A 24600-nucleotide genomic window follows, 5' to 3' on the forward strand; every position below is an offset into this window, starting at 1 on the left:
AAGAGGCAGGACTGAAGATGGTGAGCACTCCAGGCATTGAGACAATTAGTGCCAAGGGACAAGGAGAAAGAACGGATTGTCCCACATACAGAAGTGCAAGTTAGCCAGGATGTCTGGGTCATAGAGGGTTTGAAGTGGAGTAATGTGTAAGAAGGTAAGAAGGTTGAAAAGATAATATAGTGCCAGATTGTGATGACCTTTAAATACCATGCAAAGAAATTTATACCTGATCCTTGATAGAAATAATAGGGAATCACTGGACATTTTTTGAGTAGCAGATGACATGGTTAGATTTGTGCTTCAAGAAAATCACTTTGGAGATTATGAAAGTAGGAATGAAGTACAGAAACACTTGGGAGAAGGATACCCAATAAGACATTATTGAAACATTGCTGGTGAAAGGCGATGGTGGCCTAAATTAAGATGGTGGCTGTGAGAATAGAAAGATAACTCTTCAAGAGTTTTTGCAGAGAAGAGATATTTGGCAAGAAATTGGATATGTGGGTTGATCATCATCATCATAATAATATACAGTTAGCATTTACATAGCACCTACAATGTTCTAAGCACTTTATAAATATTATCTCATCTGAGCCTCAACAGCCTGAGAGGTAGGGTGCTATTATCATCTCCATTTTACAGATGAGGAAATGAAGGTTGAAAAAGATTTAAGATATTGCCTAGGGTCATCCAGCTAGATTTGAATTCAAGTCTTCCTGACTCTAAGCCCAGCACCTTCTGAATGAGAGAGTGATGACTGAAGGGTGACACTAAGAAAGTGAACCTGAGTGATAGGGAGCATCATGGTATCCCTGGCAACAACAGAGAAGTCCAAAAGAGAGGAGAAAATCAGTGGGTTTTCTTTGGGGCCCATTGACTCTGAACCATCTAGTTTGAAATGAAAAGAATGAAATTCATCCTTTGAGTCTGGAGTTCAGGATGGAGACTAGGGGTAGATAAATAGTTCTGGAAGCAAAGAACAATATTTAAACCTGTTGAAGTTGCTAAAATAGTTGAAGTCACCAAATAGAAGAGTATAGAGTAAAAAGAAGGTGCAGGGCAGAGCCTTGTTGGACACCCGATATTCATGAGCAAGACAGAAAGTGAAAATCCTACAAAGGAACCAGAGAAGTAATCAGAGAGGCAGGAATAAAGTCAAGAGTTCATATGCTCCTCTTTCCTTCTGTCAATATGGACAGTGTAGAGTTAATGGAGAGTCAAACAAATAATAAAGTTTATTTCAAGATGCCCCATCTATAATTGGTAGATTACTCTATGTGCTATTGAACAACTGGGGATGCTATCCTTCAGATTTTGAGAACCAACCTCAGTAATTTTTTTAAGTTTTATGAATTCATATAATATCAGATATACTTAGTCATATTAAAATATATCCCAAAGTAACCTAGTAACCTCAAAAGTTTGTTGCAAAATAAATTAACTTCTTCGCTCTTGAGAATAATAATAGAAAGATTTATGGTGTCAGTAAGGGACAATTAAGAGAACAGATAATGTGAACAAGAACTCAAAAATAATGTTTGACTCATATAAGCCTATCTCATTCAGAAGGAATTTCTATTGTGGAAGTATGAAGCTCCAACTTCCATTGTTATTTATGACTTTGACCTTCACTAACTGAAACTTCCAATCCCTCAGCATATTGTGAGAGGGCTTATTCATCTCTTTGTTCATGTTTCTCTATAATCATATTGCATTAAATTGTTCTGTTCCTTGTCTAATAGCATTTCTAGATCATATCCTGAACCAGAGCATCACTATGACTGCTGATGTATGAAAGCACTTCACACTGATTGATCAAAGGTTTAAGAGATATGGCTTTCTGTAGAGGGAAGAAATATAGCAACATATAGGATATGGTAAACCATTGGTAATTCACAAAACATAAAATGTCATTGCTTCTATTTGAGAAAGGAGTGGACAGAGGGATGGTCCTGAAGTCAAAGGACCTGAGGTTGAGCCCTGGTTCTACCACTCATTTTTCATGTGACCCTGATCAAGACACTTAGTTGCTATGGGCTTCAGTTTCATCTGGAAAATGAATGGTTTGGACTACCTCACCTCTAAAATCCCTTCTAGCTCTAAATCTGTGATTTTATCATCTTAATTTGTGCTAATACCATAATATTCATCACTGTCATCATCATTAATGCCACCAAGGATATGGGTATCAAAGATACGAGTGGATTTCATCATCACTGCACAAGACATAAATTCTCTGGGATTATTATGAGATTATCGTCCTGTAGGAAATTTGATTTTAAAATGATCTCGTCATTTTGTTCCTGCAGGGAAACATTGGCCACCTTGGTAGAGAAGGCATAATAGGTCCAACAGGAAAAACTGTAAGTTTGTCTCATTCAATATCCAATTTGTTTTTCTGTATCAAACTTTCTCAGAATCGGGCAAATTAGATTAATCTAATATAGGGCTAGTCCTGGAATTTATGACAACCGTAGCAAAAAGAGGTGAACTTTTCATCCTTGAGACCAAATACTGGCAATAGAAGGGAAATTCAGCAAATAAATTTAATAGTGAAGTTGGCCTTCTGCTCTCCAAGCACTCCTAATTCATTCTGTTCTTCCTGAATCTGAGCAGAGAGAAGAGTTTCTCCCTGTGCTGAGGACACTCTCCTCTCTCAAAGCCAAGCATAGAAGGGTCAGCACCTTCAAATGTAAATGGAGGAAATAGCTTGGGATTGGCCAAGAGTAAATTAGAAGACAAAATTTTAGCAGTGCCTAGAGAATCTGCCCGGCAAGGATTAGTCTGGTTCTTCATGTCAAATATTCAGATTATTTTTTAAAATGGCAAGGGCAGCAAGAGGGAAATATGATTGAAATAACATTGGACTGGCAGAAGACCAATGTTAGAGTTCAGCTCTTCTAATTACTATCCCTGTGACCACAGGCATGTCACTCTCTGCTGACCCTCAGTTTCCTCATTTGTAAAATGAAAAAAATAGCAGTTTCCTAGCCTGATTTACTAGTTTTCTGTGAAGAAAGTATTGTTATTTTAAATGGCAAAGTGTTTATACATAAATACATATATGCCTATGTGTATATATATATATATGTGTGTGTGTGTGAATTATTATTACTTCTGTGGGAGAAAGAGAGAGAGAAGAGAGAGAAGAGAGACAGAGAGACAGAGAGAGGGAGACAGAGACAGAGACAGAGACAGAGAGAATTAATTGGGTCAACTTGTAAGGTAAAGCCCATCTTTTCCAATTTTTTTGGACATTGTAAACCTGTGCTCTTAGAATACTTTGGAAGTAATGTTGCATTTGCCATGTCTCTTTAAAAATAGATAAGGGAATGGACAATTAAGTGACTCAGTCAATTGAGAGTCAGGCCTAAAGACAGGAGGTCCTGGGTTCAAATCTAGACTCAGATACTTCCCAGCTGTGTGACCCTGGACAAGTCACTTAACTCCCATTGCCTAGACCTTACTATTTTTCTGCCTTAGAACCATAGTATTTCATTCAAAGCTGAAGTGGATAAGAGTACATCTCAGAAAGTTCTTAAAGCATAAAACAAAATATATAGGACTACAAAGGAAACCAATTACATTAAAATAATTACCCAATACTTTAATGATATTTCATAGAATTAGTTCTAAGGCAGAAGATAAGGTAGTGTGTTTTTTTAAGTAGAGTTGGATCCTCAACTAATATGACAGACCATCTCCAACACAAGCAATAAGGCATTAACATTAGTATAGATTTCTCCACTATGCTTTTCTCAGCCCATATTGGCAAAGAACTTCCTTCCAATTAAAAGAAAAACCTTTCCTTCAATATCTCTTATGATGCACATTAGTAGAATCTGACCATACCAGGATAATGGTAAATTCTTTGACATGATGATAGTTTGAATGTCCAACCCATAACTCAAAATGAGTATGTTCAAAGCTGAACTCAGCCTCTTCTCCTTAAAGCTGTTCCCCAACCTCCCTATTTCTGTTAATAGTCATTTATCATCTTTGTATCTTCCCAATGTATCACCAGAAATGTGTGCTCTACTTGGGGTCTAGTTACTCTGCACACCATCTAAGATCTCATCCTTCTAATACTTAGACCAATTAGGCTTCTAAGTGGCAGAATGACTAGAGCACTAGACCTTGAAGTCAGTCATTCATAATAATGACACTTTTAGATTTTAAACATAACCATTTATTAAACAATCAGGCAAAAGAAATAATATTATGGATACTAAAATATTCAAGTAAATGAATGATTAATAATACACATCAGAATATATATATGTAAATTTAATCATACTCTCCCATCAATATACCCAATATCTATGAGGAGGAGTAGAAAGCTGGGTATTGCAATGGACAGAGCTCTGGGTCTGGAATCAGGAAGAACTGAGTTCAAATCTTGTCTTAGACACTAACTATCTATATGACCCTGAACAAATCACTTAGCTTCTGTTTCCCCCAGTTTCTTAATCTATAAAATGAGGATAATAATAGCACCTACTTCCCCGGGTTGTTTGAGAATTAAATGAGATATTTGTACAGTGCTTAGCATGGTGCCTGGCACATATAGGAACCTGCCAGGGAAACATATGAGGGAAGAAAACACATGTGCTTAAGCCATCACCACACTCAGGAACATCTGCACCACATAAAACTGTTTCTGTGCTCCCTATTTGATTGAAATCTTCACCATTCTTTTCTCCTCTTTATTCAAACAAAGCCTTTATAAGTTATTTCAATTAACTTATCCTTTATCCCAAATGCCTGCCCATAAATGCATGCTCACTGACTGATTTGCCCTTAAAAATTCATTTAGAAAATGACTATTAATATGGTAGCCCTCTTTAAGATTAGTAACTGCAAAACTCATCAAGCTGGATATTTCTGGACTTAACAGTTCAACCAAGCCATTTATTCAGCCATCCTGTCCAATTTGCTGCCTAGTCAGAGCAAAGACCACAACAACTCAGCTTTCATTCCATCGGGATGCCCAAGAAAGTTGTCAAGTCCCCTCTGCTTTTCCTTATATGGCCAAAGGTGGCAGCAGAGAGCAACTTCTCCATCTTTAGCTGGGGCTGAAGAGCAACAATGGTCATTGGAGCCAAAGAAGTCAGTTCTTTCTCTGACCAATCAGAATTGCTCACCTGAATTAATCAACTGGGTGTCTAGGCTCTGTGAGCAGTTTAGGTAGACTAGTAGGGAAGTAAGCCCTAGAATAAGGGGGAAATTAATTTAGAGGAAATGAAGACAACCAGCCTGAGAAACTTTGCAAAGAAATAAGGAGGACCCAACAGAGAAGGGTTCTTAACATTTTTAGTGCTTTAGACAGACTTCTCTGCTTGTCTAGTGAAGGTTATGGACCCTTTCTCTGTCATTTAGTCAACTAGAATTTATTAAGAGCCAACTATGTGCCAAGCACTGTGCTAAGCGATAATGATACAAAGAAAGGTAAAAATAGTCCCTGGTCTCTAGGAACTTTCTGGTCTAATAGAAGGAACAACATAAAAATAACTATGTACAAACAAGATGAATAAAGGATGAATTGTAGATAATCTATAGGGGGGAGAACACTAGCATTAAGGGTTTTAGAAAAAGCTTCTTGGAGAAGGTCAGACATTAGCTGAGATTTTAAGGAAGCCAGGGATGCTTTGAAGTGGGAATGAAAGGGGAGAACATTCCAGGCATAGGGAGATAAGGAATGAAAATGCCCCGAGTCAGGAGATGCAGTGTCTAGTGGGAAGAACAGCAAAAAATAATTATTTTGACTAGAGTAAAAAGATTAACTGGTTATTATGGTGTCTTAAAGACAGAACCTAAGCCTGAGTTAAATGTGAAATTCAAGATAGTAAAACTAACAGAACATAATATCAACTAATATTTTTAGACATATCAGAAGTAAAATTGGAATTTGTACCAACTAATAAAAAAAGGCTGGCTTTGGTAGAAGACACATAAATAGTACAGATTGTCATGTTCTTGAAATTTCATTCAAAACCGCAGTGGATCAGAGTACATCTCAGAAAGTTCTTAAAGGATAAAGCAAAATATATAGGACTACAAAGGAAACCAATTACATTAAAATAATTACCCAGTACTTAACAATACTTCATAGTTAAGAATCCTGCAATAAAGTAAAAATTTCCCCCAGAATGGAGAGGTCTCATTATTCTTAAAAGAAAAGTGAAGGGAGCAAATAGATAAAAAAAAAATTAAACTGCTGATGAAGGATGATTCAATCCTTAAAAGGAATCAGCAGCTGGGAATAATTTAGAGATTTTTATTAAATGCATATAAATGAAAATAAGGAAAGAAAAAATAACATTCTTCTCTTATTAGAGAGGTTATCCTGTTGTTTGAAAGGATCAAAAGAGAACATCACACTGAATCAGATTTACAAGAAAATGTGGTTACCAAGAGGCATTTCTCTAAATGTTTAGTATTTTTCACTCAGATTCAAGGTGTTTGAGGAAAAATCTTGTGAAATATGTCATTCTTCATGGGATGATTGATCAAGATGAAGTGGGTGATTGCACACACAGCATACTAATCACTAAAAGATTGTTCTCCACAGAAGGATGAAATGTTAATCAGACAAAGGAAATATATGTGACAGATAAATAATGAACCAAGTATGGAAGAAATCTGTTGGAATCTTCTTATGAGTAGCTTACCGAAGGTACCTCTTCTTACTCATCTCAGGAAGAATTTCCCAAAAATGTCATAATGGGATAAAGTCCCCTTTTAACAAATGCTCCTGTTATGCATTTTCTATCCTGAGAAATGCCTTTAAAAAAGGGATGTCAAACATATAAAGAGAAAGAGATGTCAGGAAAAAGGAATCCCCAATTTCTTTTGAGCAATTATAAGTTCCAAAGATTAGGTTTTGGCTACCGAAGGGTGTGGAAATAGCTGTTTTGACTAGAATGAGTGATTATTTTGGTGTCTTAGAGATAGAGCTACAGTCAAATATGGAATTAGAGATAAGACTAACAGAGCAGAACATCAATTAGTATTTTAAATATATCAGAAGGAAGACTGGAATTTATATAAACTAATGAAAAAAAATGTCGTGCAGTGGTAGAAAAGACTTAAATAGTACAGATTGTCATGTTGCTGAAATTTCATTTGCAGCCACAAGAACATGTAATAACTAACACACCAGGCAAATACTCTATTTCTTTCTCTCTTTCAGGGACCCAGAGGTGAAAAGGGCCATAGAGGTGAAATGGTAAGTTTTTAAAGGGTTTTTTATTGTTGTTCTTAATTGTTTTTCAGAATCATTTATCACTATTTTTTGTTGAGTTGTTAGGAAGAATAGAAAACATTCATGATATTGGTTAAAGCATGTTAGATTTAACTGATCATGTAAAGATATGGAAAACAGCATGGCATGCTGAATAGAGAGCTAGCTTTGAAGCCAGGAAGACTTCAGTTCAAGTCCTGCCCCTGGCATGTACTGTCTGTATGCCCCAGTGCAAACCAACTATCTTCTCAGTATCCCCAGGCAACACTAAGAAGATGAGTAGCCACCTAGAAAGTGCCTGCCTACATTGGATGAAGTTTTCCCATCTCGGAGTTCTATTTAGCAAAGAAAACAGAGGCCTGGTTCTTTTCTTGTTCCTATAACAAATTATATGGGACAGTTAGGTAGCATAATGGACAGAGTACCAGACCTGGAGTCTGGAGGGTCTGAGTTCAAATATGACCTCTGATAATTCCTAGATGCATGACCCTGGGCAAACCACTTAACCCTGATTGCCTAGACCTTCCTGCTCTTCTGTCTTAGAACTGATACTAAGGCAGAAGGTATGAGTCTTAAAAAAATTATATATAACTACAAAATATCAATTATGCATTTTATTTTTTTCTTAAACCCTTATCTTCCGTCTTGGAATCAATACTGTGTATTGGTTCCAAGGCAGAAGAGTGGTAAGGACTAGGCAATGGGGGTCAAGTGACTTGCCCAGGGTCACACAGCTGGGAAGTGTCTGAATCCAGATTTGAACCCAGGACCTCCCATCTCTAGGTGTGGCTCTCAATCCACTGAGCCACCCAGCTGCCCCATATATATAGTATTTTACAGCTTACCCTCTTTAGTTTAAACTCTTCCTCAATAAAAGCTCAAGTCCTTCAACCTCTGAACCTCAATTTCCTCCTCTACAGAAATGAAGAGATTAGATGAGACCATCCCATAGTTCACTCCTAATGCTAAATCCTAATGTTAAAGATTGGTTAAAAGAATCAGTTTATCCATTTTACAGGTGACAAAATTAAGGTTAGGAGACAGTAAGGTAAATGAGTGGCACCTAGTCACACATCTAGTCTGTGGGACCACCCTCCACCCTCTACTCAAAGCCAGATCTTAAGAACATTCCCCCACCCCCAACTCAGGCAGTATCCTTTCCACAGCAATTCTCAAGCCTGTGAAATGGAACAATTACTTTATTGGACACTCCGAGAGAAGAAGAATTCTCCCTCCCTAATAATGATAAAACACGAAAATGATCAATACAAATCTGTGCTTCCTTCACCGGAGCACAGCAGGATAGAGGAAGGCACTTATTATCACGCCCTTGCCTTTGGGATAGATGGCATCCAGGAAACATGGCCAGAGAGACGAAAGCCAACCCAACCTGCCTACTCTGCACTGGCCATTTTCTAGGTTGGGAATGGACTTCCTCCACTTTTTAGAATTCCCTCGTTTCTTTCAGGGCTCAATTCAAGTGACGTGTTCTCTATGAATCCTCTCCTAGTCCCTCTCCAGATACTAATGTCTTCCCCCCAAAATTGTAGGGGATCCACTTTGCATATACTCACTATGTGGGGTATATGGGTGTTCAAGGAGGACTAGAACCTTTCGAGGAGGGCTTCATGAGTCCTTTTCATGACTGTTCATCCACCTGGCACTCAACTCTCAGTTGTGGTCCAAGAAACAGTAGCATATGCAGTGGCCACATTCTGGTAAACCATTTCAGCAGATGGGCTAAACCAGGTTGAGGTTGAGGGAGGAGAGTGTCTCCATCAAGCATAGGAAGAATTCTCCCAGCAGAATGGGTGGGTGAAAACAATTTGTTCCAACAGCCATGAACGTGGTTGATGCAGGTGCAATGGAACACTGGGAGCCAAGGTCATCCGCTGCATCCCAGGTCATTACCAGTCATCCTGTCCTCTGTCTCACCACCGGGCTTTTAATAAAGACTCTGGAAGAGAGAGCGCGAGGCTGATAACTTTATGCAACTCTGCCTGGCTTAAATCCAATTCACACTCAAGTCAAGACATCACCTTATGATGCCACTGGTCCTTTTCAACAACAGTGGACAACAGGAGGCTAGGTCGTACAGTAGGTAGAGTGCCAAGCCTGGAGTTGGGAGGACCTGGGATGAAATCTAGCCTCAGACACTTCCTAGCTGGGTGACCCTGAGCAAGTCACTTAACCCCATTTGACTAGCCCATTTAACTAGTAGTTACTAATGTAACTTTGGTCTTAGAGTTGTTTCTGAGACTGAAAATAAGAGTTTTAAAAAAATGAAGGACAGACAACAATAACAACTGACTATGTACATTTTGTGTCCCCTTGTAAGCTCTGATAGAACAGAAATGGTTGTACTTTAATATTCATGCTCCTAGCTCCTGGCACATTATTAATAAATGCTCATTAATTGATTGAAATGTTATCCTTTTTCTTGAGTATCATAGAATCAAAGAATTTCAGTATCAATAGGGACTTCAGAGGTCACTAATCAGTCAGTCAATCCACAAGAATTAATTAAGTCCGGGCTGTGTGCCTGATGCTATTTTAGAGTCTGAGGGTACAAATGCAAAGAGTACTTCTTTGCTCTTTACTCTCAAAGGAATTGTGTTCTAATTGGGGAGAACAATAGTCAGAGTCATTCAACAAATGTTTAAATGTTTACTTCTTCCTAGGTATAGGCTGAAAGACTGAAGTAAAAAAAAAAAATGAGAATCAGAGAGATTAAGTAACTTGACCTGATAACTAACAGAGCTAGCAGGATTTGAGGCAGGATTTGAACCCAGATCTTTCTGACTCCACATCCAATTCTCTCTCTACTACATCATGTGTGTTCTCAATGAATGAGGAATGCAATCTTCTGGAGAAGATGAAAGAGCATTGAATCAAAGCTGGTTTCAGCCCCCCCCAAAAGGGTTCTTCTCAACTGAAGTTGGATAACATAAATTTGTAGTAGTTATTACATGTATGTCACTTCCACCAGCTCCTTTCCGTAGCCCAGTAGTAGGAATGGAGGATGCAGATGACATGTGCAATGTAGGAGAAGGGTTTGGCCAAGGATGAAGAGCTACGGGAAAGGAAACAGAGGAGATTTAGAAGATCAAGAGAGCTAGGTGGCTGAGTGAATTGAGAGCCAAACCTGGAGATGGGAGGTCCTGCATTTAAAATTGGAGATCTTCCTATATAGTTTAGTGGCTTCTATTTCTATTTGAGTTTGATGCCACTAATAGACTATTGCAATAGCCTATTTGATTTTCCTATTTCAAGTTTCTCTTGACTATAGTCTAACCTTTACCTATTTGCTAAAGTATTTGTCCTAAAGCACAGAATTAATCATTACTCCTCTACTTACTATACTTCAATAGCTCCCTATCCCTTTACTCTGCAAGAAATCCTCTTGCAACCTGACTTCAAATTTCTTAGCTGGGTTCAAATCTGGTCTCCTAAAACCCAGACAAGTCACTTAATCCCCATTGCCTAGCCCTCTCTGCTCTTCTGCCTGGGAACCAATACACAGTATTGATTCTAAGATGGAAGGTAGAGGTTAAAAATAATAATAATATTGGTGAAAATTGGCATTGTTGTCTCCCTCCTGATGTTACTGGGAAGACTTCTGGCTTATCTCCATTGTAACTCCCTCAGAAATGAAGGTGAAATTGCATCTTCTGCATTTTAAGTTCTATTCCAAATGTAGAAGTGAGAAGAGTCCTGCTCCTTTTTAATCAACAGTGAGCCAACTTTGAACCAAAAAAGTACCAATCTACTCCAGATAAGTGTGGCTCCGCAATACATGGTCCATTCCTGTTCCCATTTTTATTACCCATTACTCTGATGATGAGATGGGAGCATTGCATTATTATATATCCTACTTCCAAACAGCTAGAAAATAATAGCTCATCAACTGGTGGTACATAGAGTGCCTTGTCTGGAGTCAGGAAACCCTAAAGTCAAATCTAACCTCAGATACTTCCTACCACTTAATCTCTATTTGCCTCAGTTTCCTCATCTGTAAAATGGATACAATAATAGCACCTACTCTCCAGAGATGTTGTGAGATTAAGATAAGACCATTGTAAAGCACCTGGCACATATTAAGTACTATATAAATGTTGGCTTTGTTATTATATTAGAAGTCTTTTAATAGTGTCCAGGTATATATAGTACTGTGTTCAGTTCTGACCACCATATTTGAAGAATGGCAAAGTAAAATTTGTCCATAAAAGAGTAAAGAGGATGATAAAGACTTGGAAGTTATCTCATATGAGATACATACACTGGATTCCTCAGTCTGGAAAAGAGAAGGTGTATGCAGGACAGGATAGTTGGAAGACAGAAATGGGACCAACAGGTAGATTACCAATCATTTTAAAATAAGGAAGAACCTCCTAACAGAGCAGTACAATGATAGTTGGGGACCATCTTATAAAGTAATGAGTAAAAGAGATATCATTGGAAGACTTAAAGCAGAAACTAAAAAGTCAGACTGTAGACTTGGTCAGTTAACTTTTATTAAGCACCTACTATGTGCCAAGTATTCATGCAATGTGTGGAAGATGAGAATAGGTCTTCTTTAAAGTCTCCATCACACTCAGAAATTCTTTCTATAATAAAGCATCAATGCAGTATTGTTTATAAATAATGAGAAATTAACTGGGGGAAAAATTGTAATGAGGCTGAGAGAGGAGGCCTAGGAGAAAATCACAATCTGATAGGATAATGAGAAAGAAGGCACTAGAGTATATTTTTTGAGCCGTTACATACTAACTTTTGCTGAACACTTTACCGTATTTGTTTCAGTTCAGAAACTTTTATACCAAATACCTAAGAACAACCAGATCCTTGGTCTTTGCTTTCAACAATTCAGTTAACTGCTTAAATATATTAATGGAAACAATAAAAATAATTAGTTTATTCTTTTTAATGTAAAAGAACTAAGTTTTGTGCATTTATTACTTCTTTCCCTTTTGATCTCATTAGAGTTTATATTGATTTATAAAGGTAAACCTGTAATTCCTCAGGAACATTAAGTTAATTCATGAAGATTTCCAATTAACTTTATGTTGTTGTCGTTGGGTTAAAAAAAAGTAGCCTTTTAAAAGTGTCATTAGGGACTTCTCAAAGCATTCTGTGAAGGGTTTTATGTTTCAAGTCATCATTTAAATAATTAATTGACTAAAGACTCCTAAAGGTTTACAGTTCTTTAGAAATATAATATACCCAAGGGTTCTGTCTCAAATAGTAACATTACAAATGGACCTTTTTGAGCAGAATTTTATTAGCAATGACTTTGTGAATCAAAGCAAACAGAGATATATTGCCTCTTTCTAGAAATATTGGAATTATAGTGTTCAGTTGAATTTTCTGGAAAGTTGTTTTCAGAATTTATTTCGCCTTGTTGCTCTAAAAACTGAGTTACAATATTATTATAGAGTTATTCGGCAACAAGAAAAATACCAAGGAAGTTGTTAACTCATTGCCTACCAGATAAATTTGAACTTTCTTGAAAACAGCATAAAACCATCACACCCTCTGTAATTTGACATATGTGTAACCTAATCTTGATTGAAGACAGATCTTTTCTACCACTAAGCCATGGTGTGCTCTCTCTTTTGCTGCCTAGTGGAAAAAAATAGTTTCTTGCTTTCTATTCTAAACTACTGCCAAAATGATTTTAAGAGCAGATCTGTCCCTATTCTTCCCCTATCTTTCTGCCTGCCTGTGAACTAGATGTAAATCAGTGTTTCAAAATTCTTTATCCCATTCACATAGTCTGCTCAGATAAATCTGTCCCATAGATTATCAAGCCAGTAATGCCCTGCTTTCTAAAGTATTACAAGTTTGTCAGCCAGATAAAGAAGTAGGACAAGGACATCAAGACTTTTCCCAAAGTGGAAACTTTAGAGGAAGTCCTCTTGGTGGACTTACCCCAACAGGTGCTTCTTTCACTATCTGATTTCTTCTTTGGCAATAGTGGGAGCACTTTTCCCTCTTCAACAGTTGAAAAACCTTATTGTATCTTGGACTCATTTCCTTTACCCAACAGCCACATCCAGGGTGTGCCTATCCCTACAGCTCCTATCAATTATTACAGTTTCAAAACAAGAAAATAATTGCTAGTTTCAGATTTATTGTCAATAGACTAAATTTTGAAAGATTATAGAATTCCCTTACTCTAGCAAAAACTTTACTTTTTTGTTAGATAAAGCAAAGGACTTTGCAAGAATCAGTGAAATAAAATCAAGAAAAGTAAATTTGGTTTCATTAGTGGAAAAGTATCCTTGTGTCAAAGTGTAATTTGCTTCATCTTCCAAGGATTCTGGCAAGTGCTTTATAAAGGTGCATTTGAAAGTAAACAACAGAAACAGAAAAAAAAATTCCAGGAATAATTCCAGCAGGAGAGAGATGGTGAGATCTCCATACATTAAGAAAATTCACAGATCCAGCCCTTATTATACATAAATACACATGCATTTCTACACATTTATGTATGTGTTTATGCATGTATGTATGCATGCACGCATATATTTTTCATCCTGTGTCAGAGTATGGTCCTTCACCTTTTTCTTTGACTCATTCATCCCTACCCAGTTTGGGTATTTACTACATTTCAGAAACATAATATATCCAAGGGGTCTGCTTCAAATGGACCTTTTTAAACTTTGAACAGAATTTTATTAGCAATGACTTTGTGAATCAAAGCAAATTGAGGTATATTGCATCTCTATAGAAATATTAGAATTGCAGTGTTCAGTTAAAACATCTCAAAAGTTAACCATTAAATCATTCTCCTCACTAAGCTGGATCTGTTGGGATGTGAACGTGAGAATGTGAATATATATCACTCTCTCAAAAAGTGGTCTGTATTTCCCTAACTCAAATCACTCAGATTTACAAGGCACCAAACAAAACAAATTTTATTCAGCCTATTATGATTCAGAAAGGACTTGAACTTGATAACAGAGAAAACCTGCTTCCTTTTTTACTTTGGCCCTCCACTTTCACCAGGTATCTATATTGCCTTGTTATGTCTTGTAGTACCATCTGCCAAAGGAGGAAGAACTCAGGGTTTGTTTAGATTTCAAGAAATGTCCCCACTCTTTCCAAATACTTACAAGAACCCTTACTATTGACTTGACTTTATAGTAGTGCCCAAATAGGGTCCCATTGGAAAACAAAGTCTAGAATTACTTTTCCATAGCAGCTTCTTGTGCCTCATTTACTCCTTAACAAGTTCCTCTTCTACTCCAGGTATTACTCCATCACTCTACTGTTCTAGCTCCTGGGTAGGCTCCTTTTATCTGTGTTCCTTTATAGTTTCATTCTGTTTTGCTTACTTTGGCTTCTGGTCATGACAGTCAATCTTCCCCTTTGTCACTCTATCACTCTGTTGCCATCTTGGTTTGTCTACTTATCATCTCTGCTTCCTGATCTTTAGTTTCTTTCCCACAAGATGGTGCCAGCCCTTTAGCAGTTGGAATAAAGAGTAACTATGTACTCAGTTATAGCTCTTTAGAATTATATGGTGCCTCTTGGTCTATTTGAAATTTCCCTGTTCCAGGTCCAATCTCAGATTTTGCTTCCTCCCAGCTACTAGTATCTTCACCTCTAAGATTACCTTTCACAGATCTGTACGTGTCTTGTATATACCTATTTCTGTCCACATGATCTCACCCATTTGAAAGTCCTCCTTCATGGCGAAAACTGGTTTTTTGCTTTAAAAAATATACTAAGTTCTTACTATATCCAGCACAAATTAAGGACTTAATAAATACTTCTTTTTCTTCCTTTTTTTGAGACAAACAAGGTTAAGTGACTTAGCTAGGGTCACATAGCTAGTAAGTGACAGGAACTAGATTTAAACTCAGATCTTCCTGACTCAAAACCCAGCATTTATCGACTGTGCCACCTTGCTGTTCCAATAAATATCTCTTGATTGACTGAATGATCAACTTTGAGGACACAGGACCATCAGCCTTGTCAAACCACACAGACCTCAAATTACTGTGAAAACCTCTCTACTCACCTGTCTCAGCCAAAATGTCCTACTTTTAATCATGTTAGGGTATATCGAACCCATGAATACAAGTGCACACACTATTAATTACTCTAAGTTTTGGCATCTTGTGGCAAAATCATAGTTGTTCTTCCCCTAGTTATAACTCTGTCCATTGCAGGAGGGATGGAAACTCACCTTTTTATTTACAACATTTTCTAGAGGTTCAAAAAAGAGACCCTGAGGTAATTTGCTTGGTCTTGCCCCACGTGCCACAGAAGGTAGGAAATGGAAACAGTGAATTAATCCCATATGTCCTCTTTTCTCCCAGAATTTGGGCAATGTGCCTATCACTCAATCAGCATTTCTCAGAAAGTCTTTTTTGTGGTTTAGAAGAATACTCATATTCTCTCTCCTTTTCTAGTGTCTGACTTCTTCTATGGCAGCAAGGGCAAAACCATGTAAAATTACCTCAGAATTTTTTTTCTGAACCTCCAGGGAATATTGGAAATAAAGGGGCAGTTTCTTACAATGGGCAAAGTTGGTAATTAGGGTCAGAACATCTATAGCTTTGCCACAAGATGCCAAGATTTAAAGTGAGTCAATAGGTAGAAATGACTGAGTATTATGCATAATTAGCAAGAACAATCAGATAAAATAGGGAGCTAACAGATGTTGAATTCCCTGACTTTTGTTTCCACCTCTATATTCCAGGTAATTTTCTCCTTGCCTAGTTTTACTCTGATCCCTGCTTAGCAGGGGCTTCCTGAGCCATTGCTGGTATCCAGGGATCTTTGTCTATCTCCCCTGGACTCAGGTCTGAGATCCAAGATCTTCCCCGGATATCTCTTTCTCTTCCCAAAAGAATTGGTCTTAAAAAGTTAATTTGAAAATGATTCTCTCCTGAGGACCAAGTTTGCTAATTATAGCTCTTAAGGTAGTAACCTTTCATATCCTTCCCATAAGTCAACTGTCCAAATTAAGGGATTTTGCAGTAGAATTTTGCAGTAGACATTTCTATGTGGTAAAGGACAAAAAAGAGCCCCTCGTTTATTTTGAAGCATTGAATTGATTTTGAAATTTTCTTTTGACTGCCTACAAAGAAAAGGTAATGCTAGAGACAGAACTGCCTTCAATTATTCCTCCCTAAGCAAAAAGAACAATATTCATATTCTGCTTTGTGTCTTTCTTTCAGGGACCCCAAGGACCGAGAGGTCACCCTGGACCACCTGTAAGTTTACCTGCATAGATTTACAGTTGAAACTCATATGTATGGTTAGTTTGAGATGTCATCTATAAAGAAGAGGGGAAAAAAATCTCTATTCTCTTTTTCAGGGTCCACCGGGGGCACCAGGACCACGAGTAAGTTCCTTATTTTTATTTTATTTTTTTTAAACCCTTGTACTTCGGTGTATTGTCTCATAGGTGGAAGATTGGTAAGGGTGGGCAATGGGGGTCAAGTGACTTGCCCAGGGTCACACAGCTGGGAAGTGGCTGAGGCCAGGCCTGAACCCAGGACCTCCTGTCTCTAGGCCTGACTCTCACTCCACTGAGCTACCCAGCTGCCCCCCAAGTTCCTTATTTTTTAAAGTATATAAAATAATTTCATATTTTAAAAAAAGTTTTCTGCTCAGCCCTATTTTTGTGCTCTGGCTTCATGTACACTACCCATAATGTTGCCTTCCCAATGTTGTATTGACCTTGAGAGAGATATTATTTTTAAAGTAGTTAGCATAGTGCTTGGCACATAGTAGGCACTTAATAATTGATTGTTTCCTTCCCTTCCCTCCTTTTTTTCAAAAGGAAACAAATTTCAAGAGATCATATATCATCAGTAAATTCCAGAAATGTGTAAAGGAAATTTACACTTTTAAATGTCTGTATTTGGGATATTCTATGCCTTTCCTATTTAGAATATTTTTGTATATTTTTTCCTACTCTGTTAATCAAAGTAATTTTTTTTCTTTGGGACTTGAAACAAATGGGTATATTTCTCCTTTACTCTCTTCTGATTATAGCAAAAGATCTGCTATAGAAAGCAGTAATATGGCCCTTGGAATAGACATAAGGCTAAGAATTCAAGAACTCTAGATATCTTGATGCATTTATACTAGTGATCCCCAGTGGGGACTTATTCTTCAGTTTCCTGATCATTAAAATCAAAATTTAACTTCTTACCAAGTGGAGGGAAGCTGTCAGAAAGAAAACTTTCTTGCATCATGACATCTTGGATGGAGCACTGGAATTGATTCAAAGCAGTTGAGTTCAAACCCAGTGCTACATCTTACTACCTGTGTGATCTTAGGCAATTCAGTTCCACATCTGTACAATGAAAGGATTATACTAAATGACTTCAGAATTCCTTTCTAGCTCTAAACTATGATTCTAGGATCTGGGAAAATCTCCATTCTAAATGATAATGAAATAGTGTCTATCAATATCTAAAGATAGTATGATACCCATGTGTGCAACACCATACCTTCAAGATGTGACTGGGGAGGAAATCAGGTCTGAGCTAGAGTATTGAGAAATAAGGAAATGATAAAGTCCTTTCCCTAAAGAAAGGAACTTAGGAGTTGATAATAACTAGAGAACTTGGGATGTTGTTCACATAGTAGCAATGAACTTGAATCACAGAAGGAACCCTGAAAAAAAAAAACACTACCTCAGAATGCCAAAGCTATCCAAATTATGATGAAGAAAATTAAGAGTCACAGGGGATTCCAGATCAACATACTGTTTTGAATTAATCAGTATTTAGATTATTGCTGATTAAAGAATGGCAAATGCTACTTATTCCTTTCTCCTCTTCCCCAAACCCCACACCTAGTTGTTTTTTTTTTCCAAAAAGGAAGAAACCAATCAGAGAGGTATTGTCACCCAACCTTCCTCACACCTTCTTTACATGAAGCAAGGTCCCTGCCTCAGTGATCTCAAAGAAACAGAAAAATCCAAAATTATGCTTCTTGAAAAAAAAGAACACATCTAGATCATATTAGTTTTTCTAATTTACTAATATTTTATTTTTAACTCAATTACATGTAAAACCAAATTTTAATCTTCATTTTTCTTTAAATTTGAGTCAAATTCTCATCCTTTCCCCTCCCTCCCTTCCTCTCATCTTGAGATGGCAAGCTATCTTATATAATGTTTAATAGCATAAAATATCTTTCCACATTATTCCTTTTCTTAAAGAGAACTCAAAAAATGAAAGAAAAGTAAAGAAATAAAGTGAATATAGTATGTGTCTGTCTGCAATCAGATTCCATCAGTTTTTTCTCTGGAGGTGGTTGGCATTTTTCATTATGAGTCTTTGAGGATTTTCTTGGATCACTGTATTGCTAGGAATAGCTAAGTCATTCATAAATGCTCATCACAATATACTACTTTTACTGTGTATAAAGTTCTCCCGGTTCTGTTCACTTTACTTTACATCAGTTCATGTAGGTCTTTCCAGATCTTTCTCAAATCATCCTTCAAATCATTTTTTATAGTACAATAGTATTCCATTACAATCATATGCTACAACTTGTGCAGCCATGCCCCAATTGATGGACATCCCCCTAGTTTCCAATTCTTTGCCACTATAAAAGAAGCTGCTATAAATACTCTTTCACAAACAAGTCCTTTCCCCATTTTTTAAAACTCTTTAAGATATAGTCCTAGTAGAGAATAGCTGGGTCAAAGGGTATACATGATTTTTAAAGCTCTTTGGGAATAGTTCCAAATAGCTCTCCAGAAATGGTTAGATCATTCCACAACTCCACTAGTGGTGATTACTGTCCCAATTTTGCCACATCTCTCCCCCAGCATTTATTTTATTTTTCTGTCTTATTGACTAATCCAGTAGGTGTGAGGTGATATCTCAGGGTTGTTTAATTTGCATTTCTCTAATCAAGAGAGATTTAGAGCATTTTTCATGTGATTATATGTAGTTTTAATTTCTTTGTCTGAAAAATGTCTATTCCTATCTTTTGACCATTTATCAATTGGAGAATGATTTGTATTCTGATAAATTTGACTCAGTTCTTTACATATTTGGGAAATGGGGCCTTTATCATCTAATAGTACCTGCTATCAAAAATTTTTCCAGCTTTCTCCTTTTTCTTCTAATCTTGGTTATTATATTGGTTTTGTTTGTGCAAATCCTTTTTAGTTTAATATAGTCAAAGTCATCCATTTTACATCCTATGATGTTTTCTATCTCTTGTTTGATCATAAATTCTTCCCTTATCCATAGGTTTGACAGACGGACTAGTCTATGCTCCTCTCATTTGCTAATGGTAGCACCTATTATGTCTAAATCATGATCTATTTTGACCTTATCTTGGTATAGGGTGTGAGATGTTGGTCTATACCCAGTCTCTGCCATATCTTTTTCCAGTTTCTCCAGAAGTTTTTGTCAGATTGTGATTTCTTGTCCCAAAATCTTGGACTTTGGGGTTTATTTAACACTAAATAACCATGATCATTGACTACTATGTGTTGTATAGCTAATCTGCTCCACTGATCTATCTCTTTAGTTCTTAGCCAGTACCAGATTGTTTTGATGATTATAGCTTTGGTGATTATAGTTTGATATCTGGTACTCCTAGGCTACCTCCTTTCACATTTTTTCATTGTAAATCAGTATTTCTAAAACACACCTGTAACACATTTGGGAGAATATTTTGGAGACTAAATATTACTTTAAGGCAAAATGTATAGTTCTGTATCACTCTTCTAACATTATCCCTGATTGGTCTCATAGGTCTCTGTCCATTCTTTTACTTTCATTCATTAAACATCTATATATTAAGTTTACTCTATGTTAATTTAGATTATTCTGAAGCATTCCTATGTCCTTGCTCCTGTGTAGTTTCTTTCTTTCTGACTAGACTGTAAATCCTAAGGGAAGACTTCTATATCTTTTCTGATAGTATCCAATAGAGTACTTTGTCCATAATTGTTCAGTAGTTTCAGTCTTGTCCAACTCTACAAAACCTCATTTGGGGTTTTCTTGGTAAAAATACTGAAGTGATTTGTTATTTCCTTCTCCAGCTCATTTTACAGATGAGGAAATTGAGACAAATAGAGTGAAATGATTTGCTCAGGGTCAAAATAGCTAGTAAGTGTCTGAGGTCAGGTCTGAACTCAAGTCTTCCTTACTCCAGAACCAGGAACCACCTAGCTGCCCACAGTAGACCCTCCATAATTGTTCTTAACTGGCTAACCAGTATAGTCCCCAGATGAGCTCCACGGCTAGATTGTCATAGGAATCACATTCTCCACTTCTTTTTCTTTAGTTAGAAAAGGAGTTCCCAAGAGATCTTTGGGATGATTGAGCAAAAAGTTTGAGAACTACTGATTTAAATGTCCTGATATTTCTGATTTTTTCTGGCTTCTTACTAAAGCATCATTTGAAGGGTAAATTAACTCCCTTTCTGATGTCCTTTGGTACCATGTTCTGGCACAAACTCTAAAGCAGGATGTCTTAACATGGAGCCTGGGAACTTGTTTTTTTTTAATATATTTTAATAATAGTTTTTAATTTTAATTGACATCCTAAGTTATCCTTTGCAAACTATTTATTCATTTTAAAATATTATTGTGAGAAGGGGTCCATGGGCTTCATCAGACTGCCCAGGGGCTCCATGAGACAAGAAAAGGTTAGGAACCCAGATCTCTAGAGTAAAAACCTGGTCCAAAGGCAAAGCTCTGTAAAATATCATTTTTACAGATATGCTTCCTTTGTGAAAACTGTAACCACAAAATGGAAGAATATATATATATATATGTATGAATGTATATATCCATTTTTGTATGTATATATGCATTTATTTATTTGTTTGTTTGTTTATGTGTATGTATGTATGTTGTTACTATTCAGCTCTTAAACCAGTTTTCTATGGTCTCTTCCATTTTTTTGTGTAGACTACTAGAATACAGGTATGCCTTCATCTCCCCTGTCACATACTGACATTTTAGTCAGGAGGTATAAATCAGTCTGGAGAGGCATATTGACCACCCAACAATCCAGCTTAAAATATCACGTTGGGGGCCCCCAGATGTGCACTTTTTAATTTTATTCAATCATTTTACAAAAATTCCTGAGTAATCAAACTGTAGTTTAAGGTGTAAAAGTTACTAATAAATTGAGAGAATTGTTGAAAGCAGTTTCCATTCTGTGGATTTCCAAGAAGACAAGCAGTATGATTGTTCTGAAACCAAGTAAAAGTGTTGGCTGACTTGGGGTATGCTAAGTCAGGATATTCTACCAATTCACAGCTCTTTCTTTACCATGTTGGTTTCTCAGCCCATTATAAAAAAAAAAAATTTAAAAAAAAAAGAATTGCTGAAAGACTTAAGTTGTACTAATGATTCTGTTGAGTCTTTCTCTAAAAATATCTTTTATTAAATACAGCGGTAGATTGAATTCTTTCTGTATTATTTCTTTTGGGAGTAATGGCACATTTTCCTACTTACCAAAATTATTTTTAAGACCACAGAAGTATCAGATTAAACTAATGTGGTGACTACCTCAGGACAGTAGTATTTTATTTTGCTTTCCTTCCAAGAATGCAACTGTTAAAAGTTACTAATGTTATTTATTCTTCACTTTACAATTCATTAAAATGAGGATCATATTTCATTCATCTTCCACTCGGTAGTTCCTTCCCCATTTTCATACAATGTGGACAAATGGTTTTTCTTTTAGGAGCTGTGATTTTATTTCTACATCAATTAAAGAGACCTTTGAGATTTAAGTGAAGGCAGTATGTTGTCCTTTCAGAGAGCCCGGCAGTGTCTGCAAGAACTGCAGAACCATGCATTATACCCCCTCACCCCTCAGATAATATGTCCGGTATCCTTGAACAGCACAGCCTTAAGAATTTACAGCCTCCACTTAGAGTACTCCATGTTGATCTTGTTGCTGATCTGGAACGGTTTTGTTTTATGCAGAAACAAATGGATATCAATGCTGCTATTCAAGCCTTGATTGAATCAAATACTGCACTACAGATGGAGGTAATATATTTTGCTTTATTTACATTGGCATTCGAAGTATACAAATTATAGAGAGTTATTTTTTAGGAGACCAAAATGTGGCTTCAAGACAAAGATTGTATTTAAAACACATTGAAAAATATGAGACTGCTTTTTCATGGAAAATGTTAGTTGTTTCTAACATGATTAAACACAAATGGATACAGAGAAGTCTTTTTAGGAAACATTTTTGGACCACAATCTTTACATTGTTAAATGATTTACTCTAGAGGAATTCAGAATAAAGTGGTAGAAAGAGTTAGCTATTCTTCTAAAAGGAGGATTGGCCATCATTGCTTCTTGGCTTTCTTAATCAAATGCTTACCAGACAATAAAAGATCAAAAGAACATTCCACAGTAGGTGTAGTTCTTTCCCCTTTTTCCATTATTGTCTTAGATTACTTGCAAATCTACAAAATGAAACCTCTTGGGAAGATAAAAAGAGAGGGAGAAAAGTGTGATTTTATCTTTTTTTAATGTAGGTAGATGTTAATAAAACATATCTTTGTATTTTCTGATTTTTCCTCTGCTTTCCATTTGCCTGCCATATGATTCTTTTCATGCTATGGACTTGTTTCCTGGCTGGCCATTGGATTTCATCTTCTGTGATGGCGATTCCTTGCTAATGTGATCATCATGGTGGATTGGCAGAGCTACCAAAATACCGAAGTGACTTTTCTGGACCACAGTGCAGAAATATTCAAAACCCTGCACTATCTTAGTAATTTACTACATAGCATCAAGAACCCACTTGGCACCCGAGATAACCCAGCTCGCATCTGTCGGGATTTGCTCAACTGTGAACGCAAAGTGTCAAATGGTAGGTATGCTCAATTTCAGGATGTCATTAAGCTTTTTCGATATTCACATCGCCATTTTTTCAAATATATATTTCTACTCTGGCAAGTATCATTTTAACATGGTGAAAGGATTTTGCCTTTTCTTTGTGTGCTCTTCCTAGAAGCACTAAAGTGAGGGGTCTCACAATTGTCCCTTCACAAGACAGCTCACTCTCATGAGGAGCCACCATGCCCAGCGACCTTAATAGCTCAGAGGAAGAAAGAAAGAGATTGATAAAAAGAGATAATTAATAACGGAAGGACTATGTGCATTAAGAGACACAAGAATTTTTAAAATACTTTTATATGTAATTCTACTATAATTTAGTATAATTTCTCATAGGGCGACTAGGTGGAATAGTCGATAGAGTGCCAGACTTGGAGTTAGGGAGATTTTTCTTCCAGAGTTCATTTCTGGACTTAGATATTTACTAGCTGTGGACCCTGGGCAAGTCATTTAACCTGGTTTGCCTCAGTTTCCTCATCTGTAAAAAGAGCTAGAGAAGGAAATGGCAAACCATTCCAGTATCTTTGCCAAGAAAGCCCCAAATAGAGTCGTAAAGAGTCATATCCAACTGAAATGACTATACAACATATGTGCCATGTATTTTAAATACAAATAACAACATGTCTACATTATTCTTTTACTTTTGAAATTGAAACATTCATCCTACTAACTCTAGTACATGCAAATGCACTGTGTCAACTGATGTCTCTTGGTCTTTTGAGGTATTCTTAAATTCTAGTCCTCTTTTAAGAAATCTCAAACACGGTCCCTATCTCTGCTAACTTCCACCCTCAATGAGTGGAGTAAGGAAAAAAATCAATATTTTTGATGGCTCGTTAGATATAGAACCAGGCCCAGAGATGGAGGAGGCCCTGGGTTCAAATCTGACCTCAAATACTTCCTAGTTGTGTGACCCTGGTCAAGTCACTTAACCCTAAATGACTACCCCTTGCTGCTCTTCTGCCTTAGAACCAATACACAGTATTAATTCTAAGGAGGAAGATAAGGGTTAAAAAAAAAAACGAATCACATCACCAATGTCAGTGGGTAATGTTGATAAATGTAGTCAGTTGCAGGCATCATTGATCAGCCAAGGATGAGCATATCCTCCTAGCTATGCCATATCCAAATCTGTTCATCATCTGACACTGAAACACCTGCTAATGAATCATTTTGGCCAGAAACTTCAATGAGGCTCAATCTGTCAGTCCGAAACAAATATTTTGACAAAATGTTCTGTAGTGTGGATCCATATTTACATTTCTTTTCAATATGTATTATTTACCTTTATTTCAGAAGTAGTATCAGAGGGAATAAGAGGAAGGAGGACATTGAAGATAAATTTCACCCATTTTCTAAATTTGACTCACAATAGAGATTATCCAGTTGGCCATTTCAGAGACTTCTAACTGTAAGAGTTAAAACTAGATAGCCAAAAATTCTGTTCCCTAAGAAATAATGAACATAGTGCATGGGGTGTTGAACC

The 24600-nt window shown here is 36.8% G+C and overlaps 1 protein-coding gene across 1 annotated transcript in view; it reads left to right on the top strand.

The window, feature by feature from the left end:
* The window catches only part of COL24A1 (collagen type XXIV alpha 1 chain), a 407511-nt gene that overhangs the window by 368437 nt on the left and 14474 nt on the right, over nucleotides 1–24600 (top strand). Inside the window, exons 50-55 of the mRNA XM_044674850.1 lie at nucleotides 2310–2363; nucleotides 7193–7228; nucleotides 16438–16473; nucleotides 16578–16604; nucleotides 22185–22250; nucleotides 22920–23088. Of these exons, the coding sequence (XP_044530785.1) occupies nucleotides 2310–2363; nucleotides 7193–7228; nucleotides 16438–16473; nucleotides 16578–16604; nucleotides 22185–22250; nucleotides 22920–23088 (388 nt within the window). The remainder of the gene's footprint in view (nucleotides 1–2309; nucleotides 2364–7192; nucleotides 7229–16437; nucleotides 16474–16577; nucleotides 16605–22184; nucleotides 22251–22919; nucleotides 23089–24600) is intronic.

Source organism: Gracilinanus agilis, chromosome 4 (assembly GCF_016433145.1).
Source record: "Gracilinanus agilis isolate LMUSP501 chromosome 4, AgileGrace, whole genome shotgun sequence".
NCBI lineage: Eukaryota > Metazoa > Chordata > Mammalia > Didelphimorphia > Didelphidae > Gracilinanus > Gracilinanus agilis.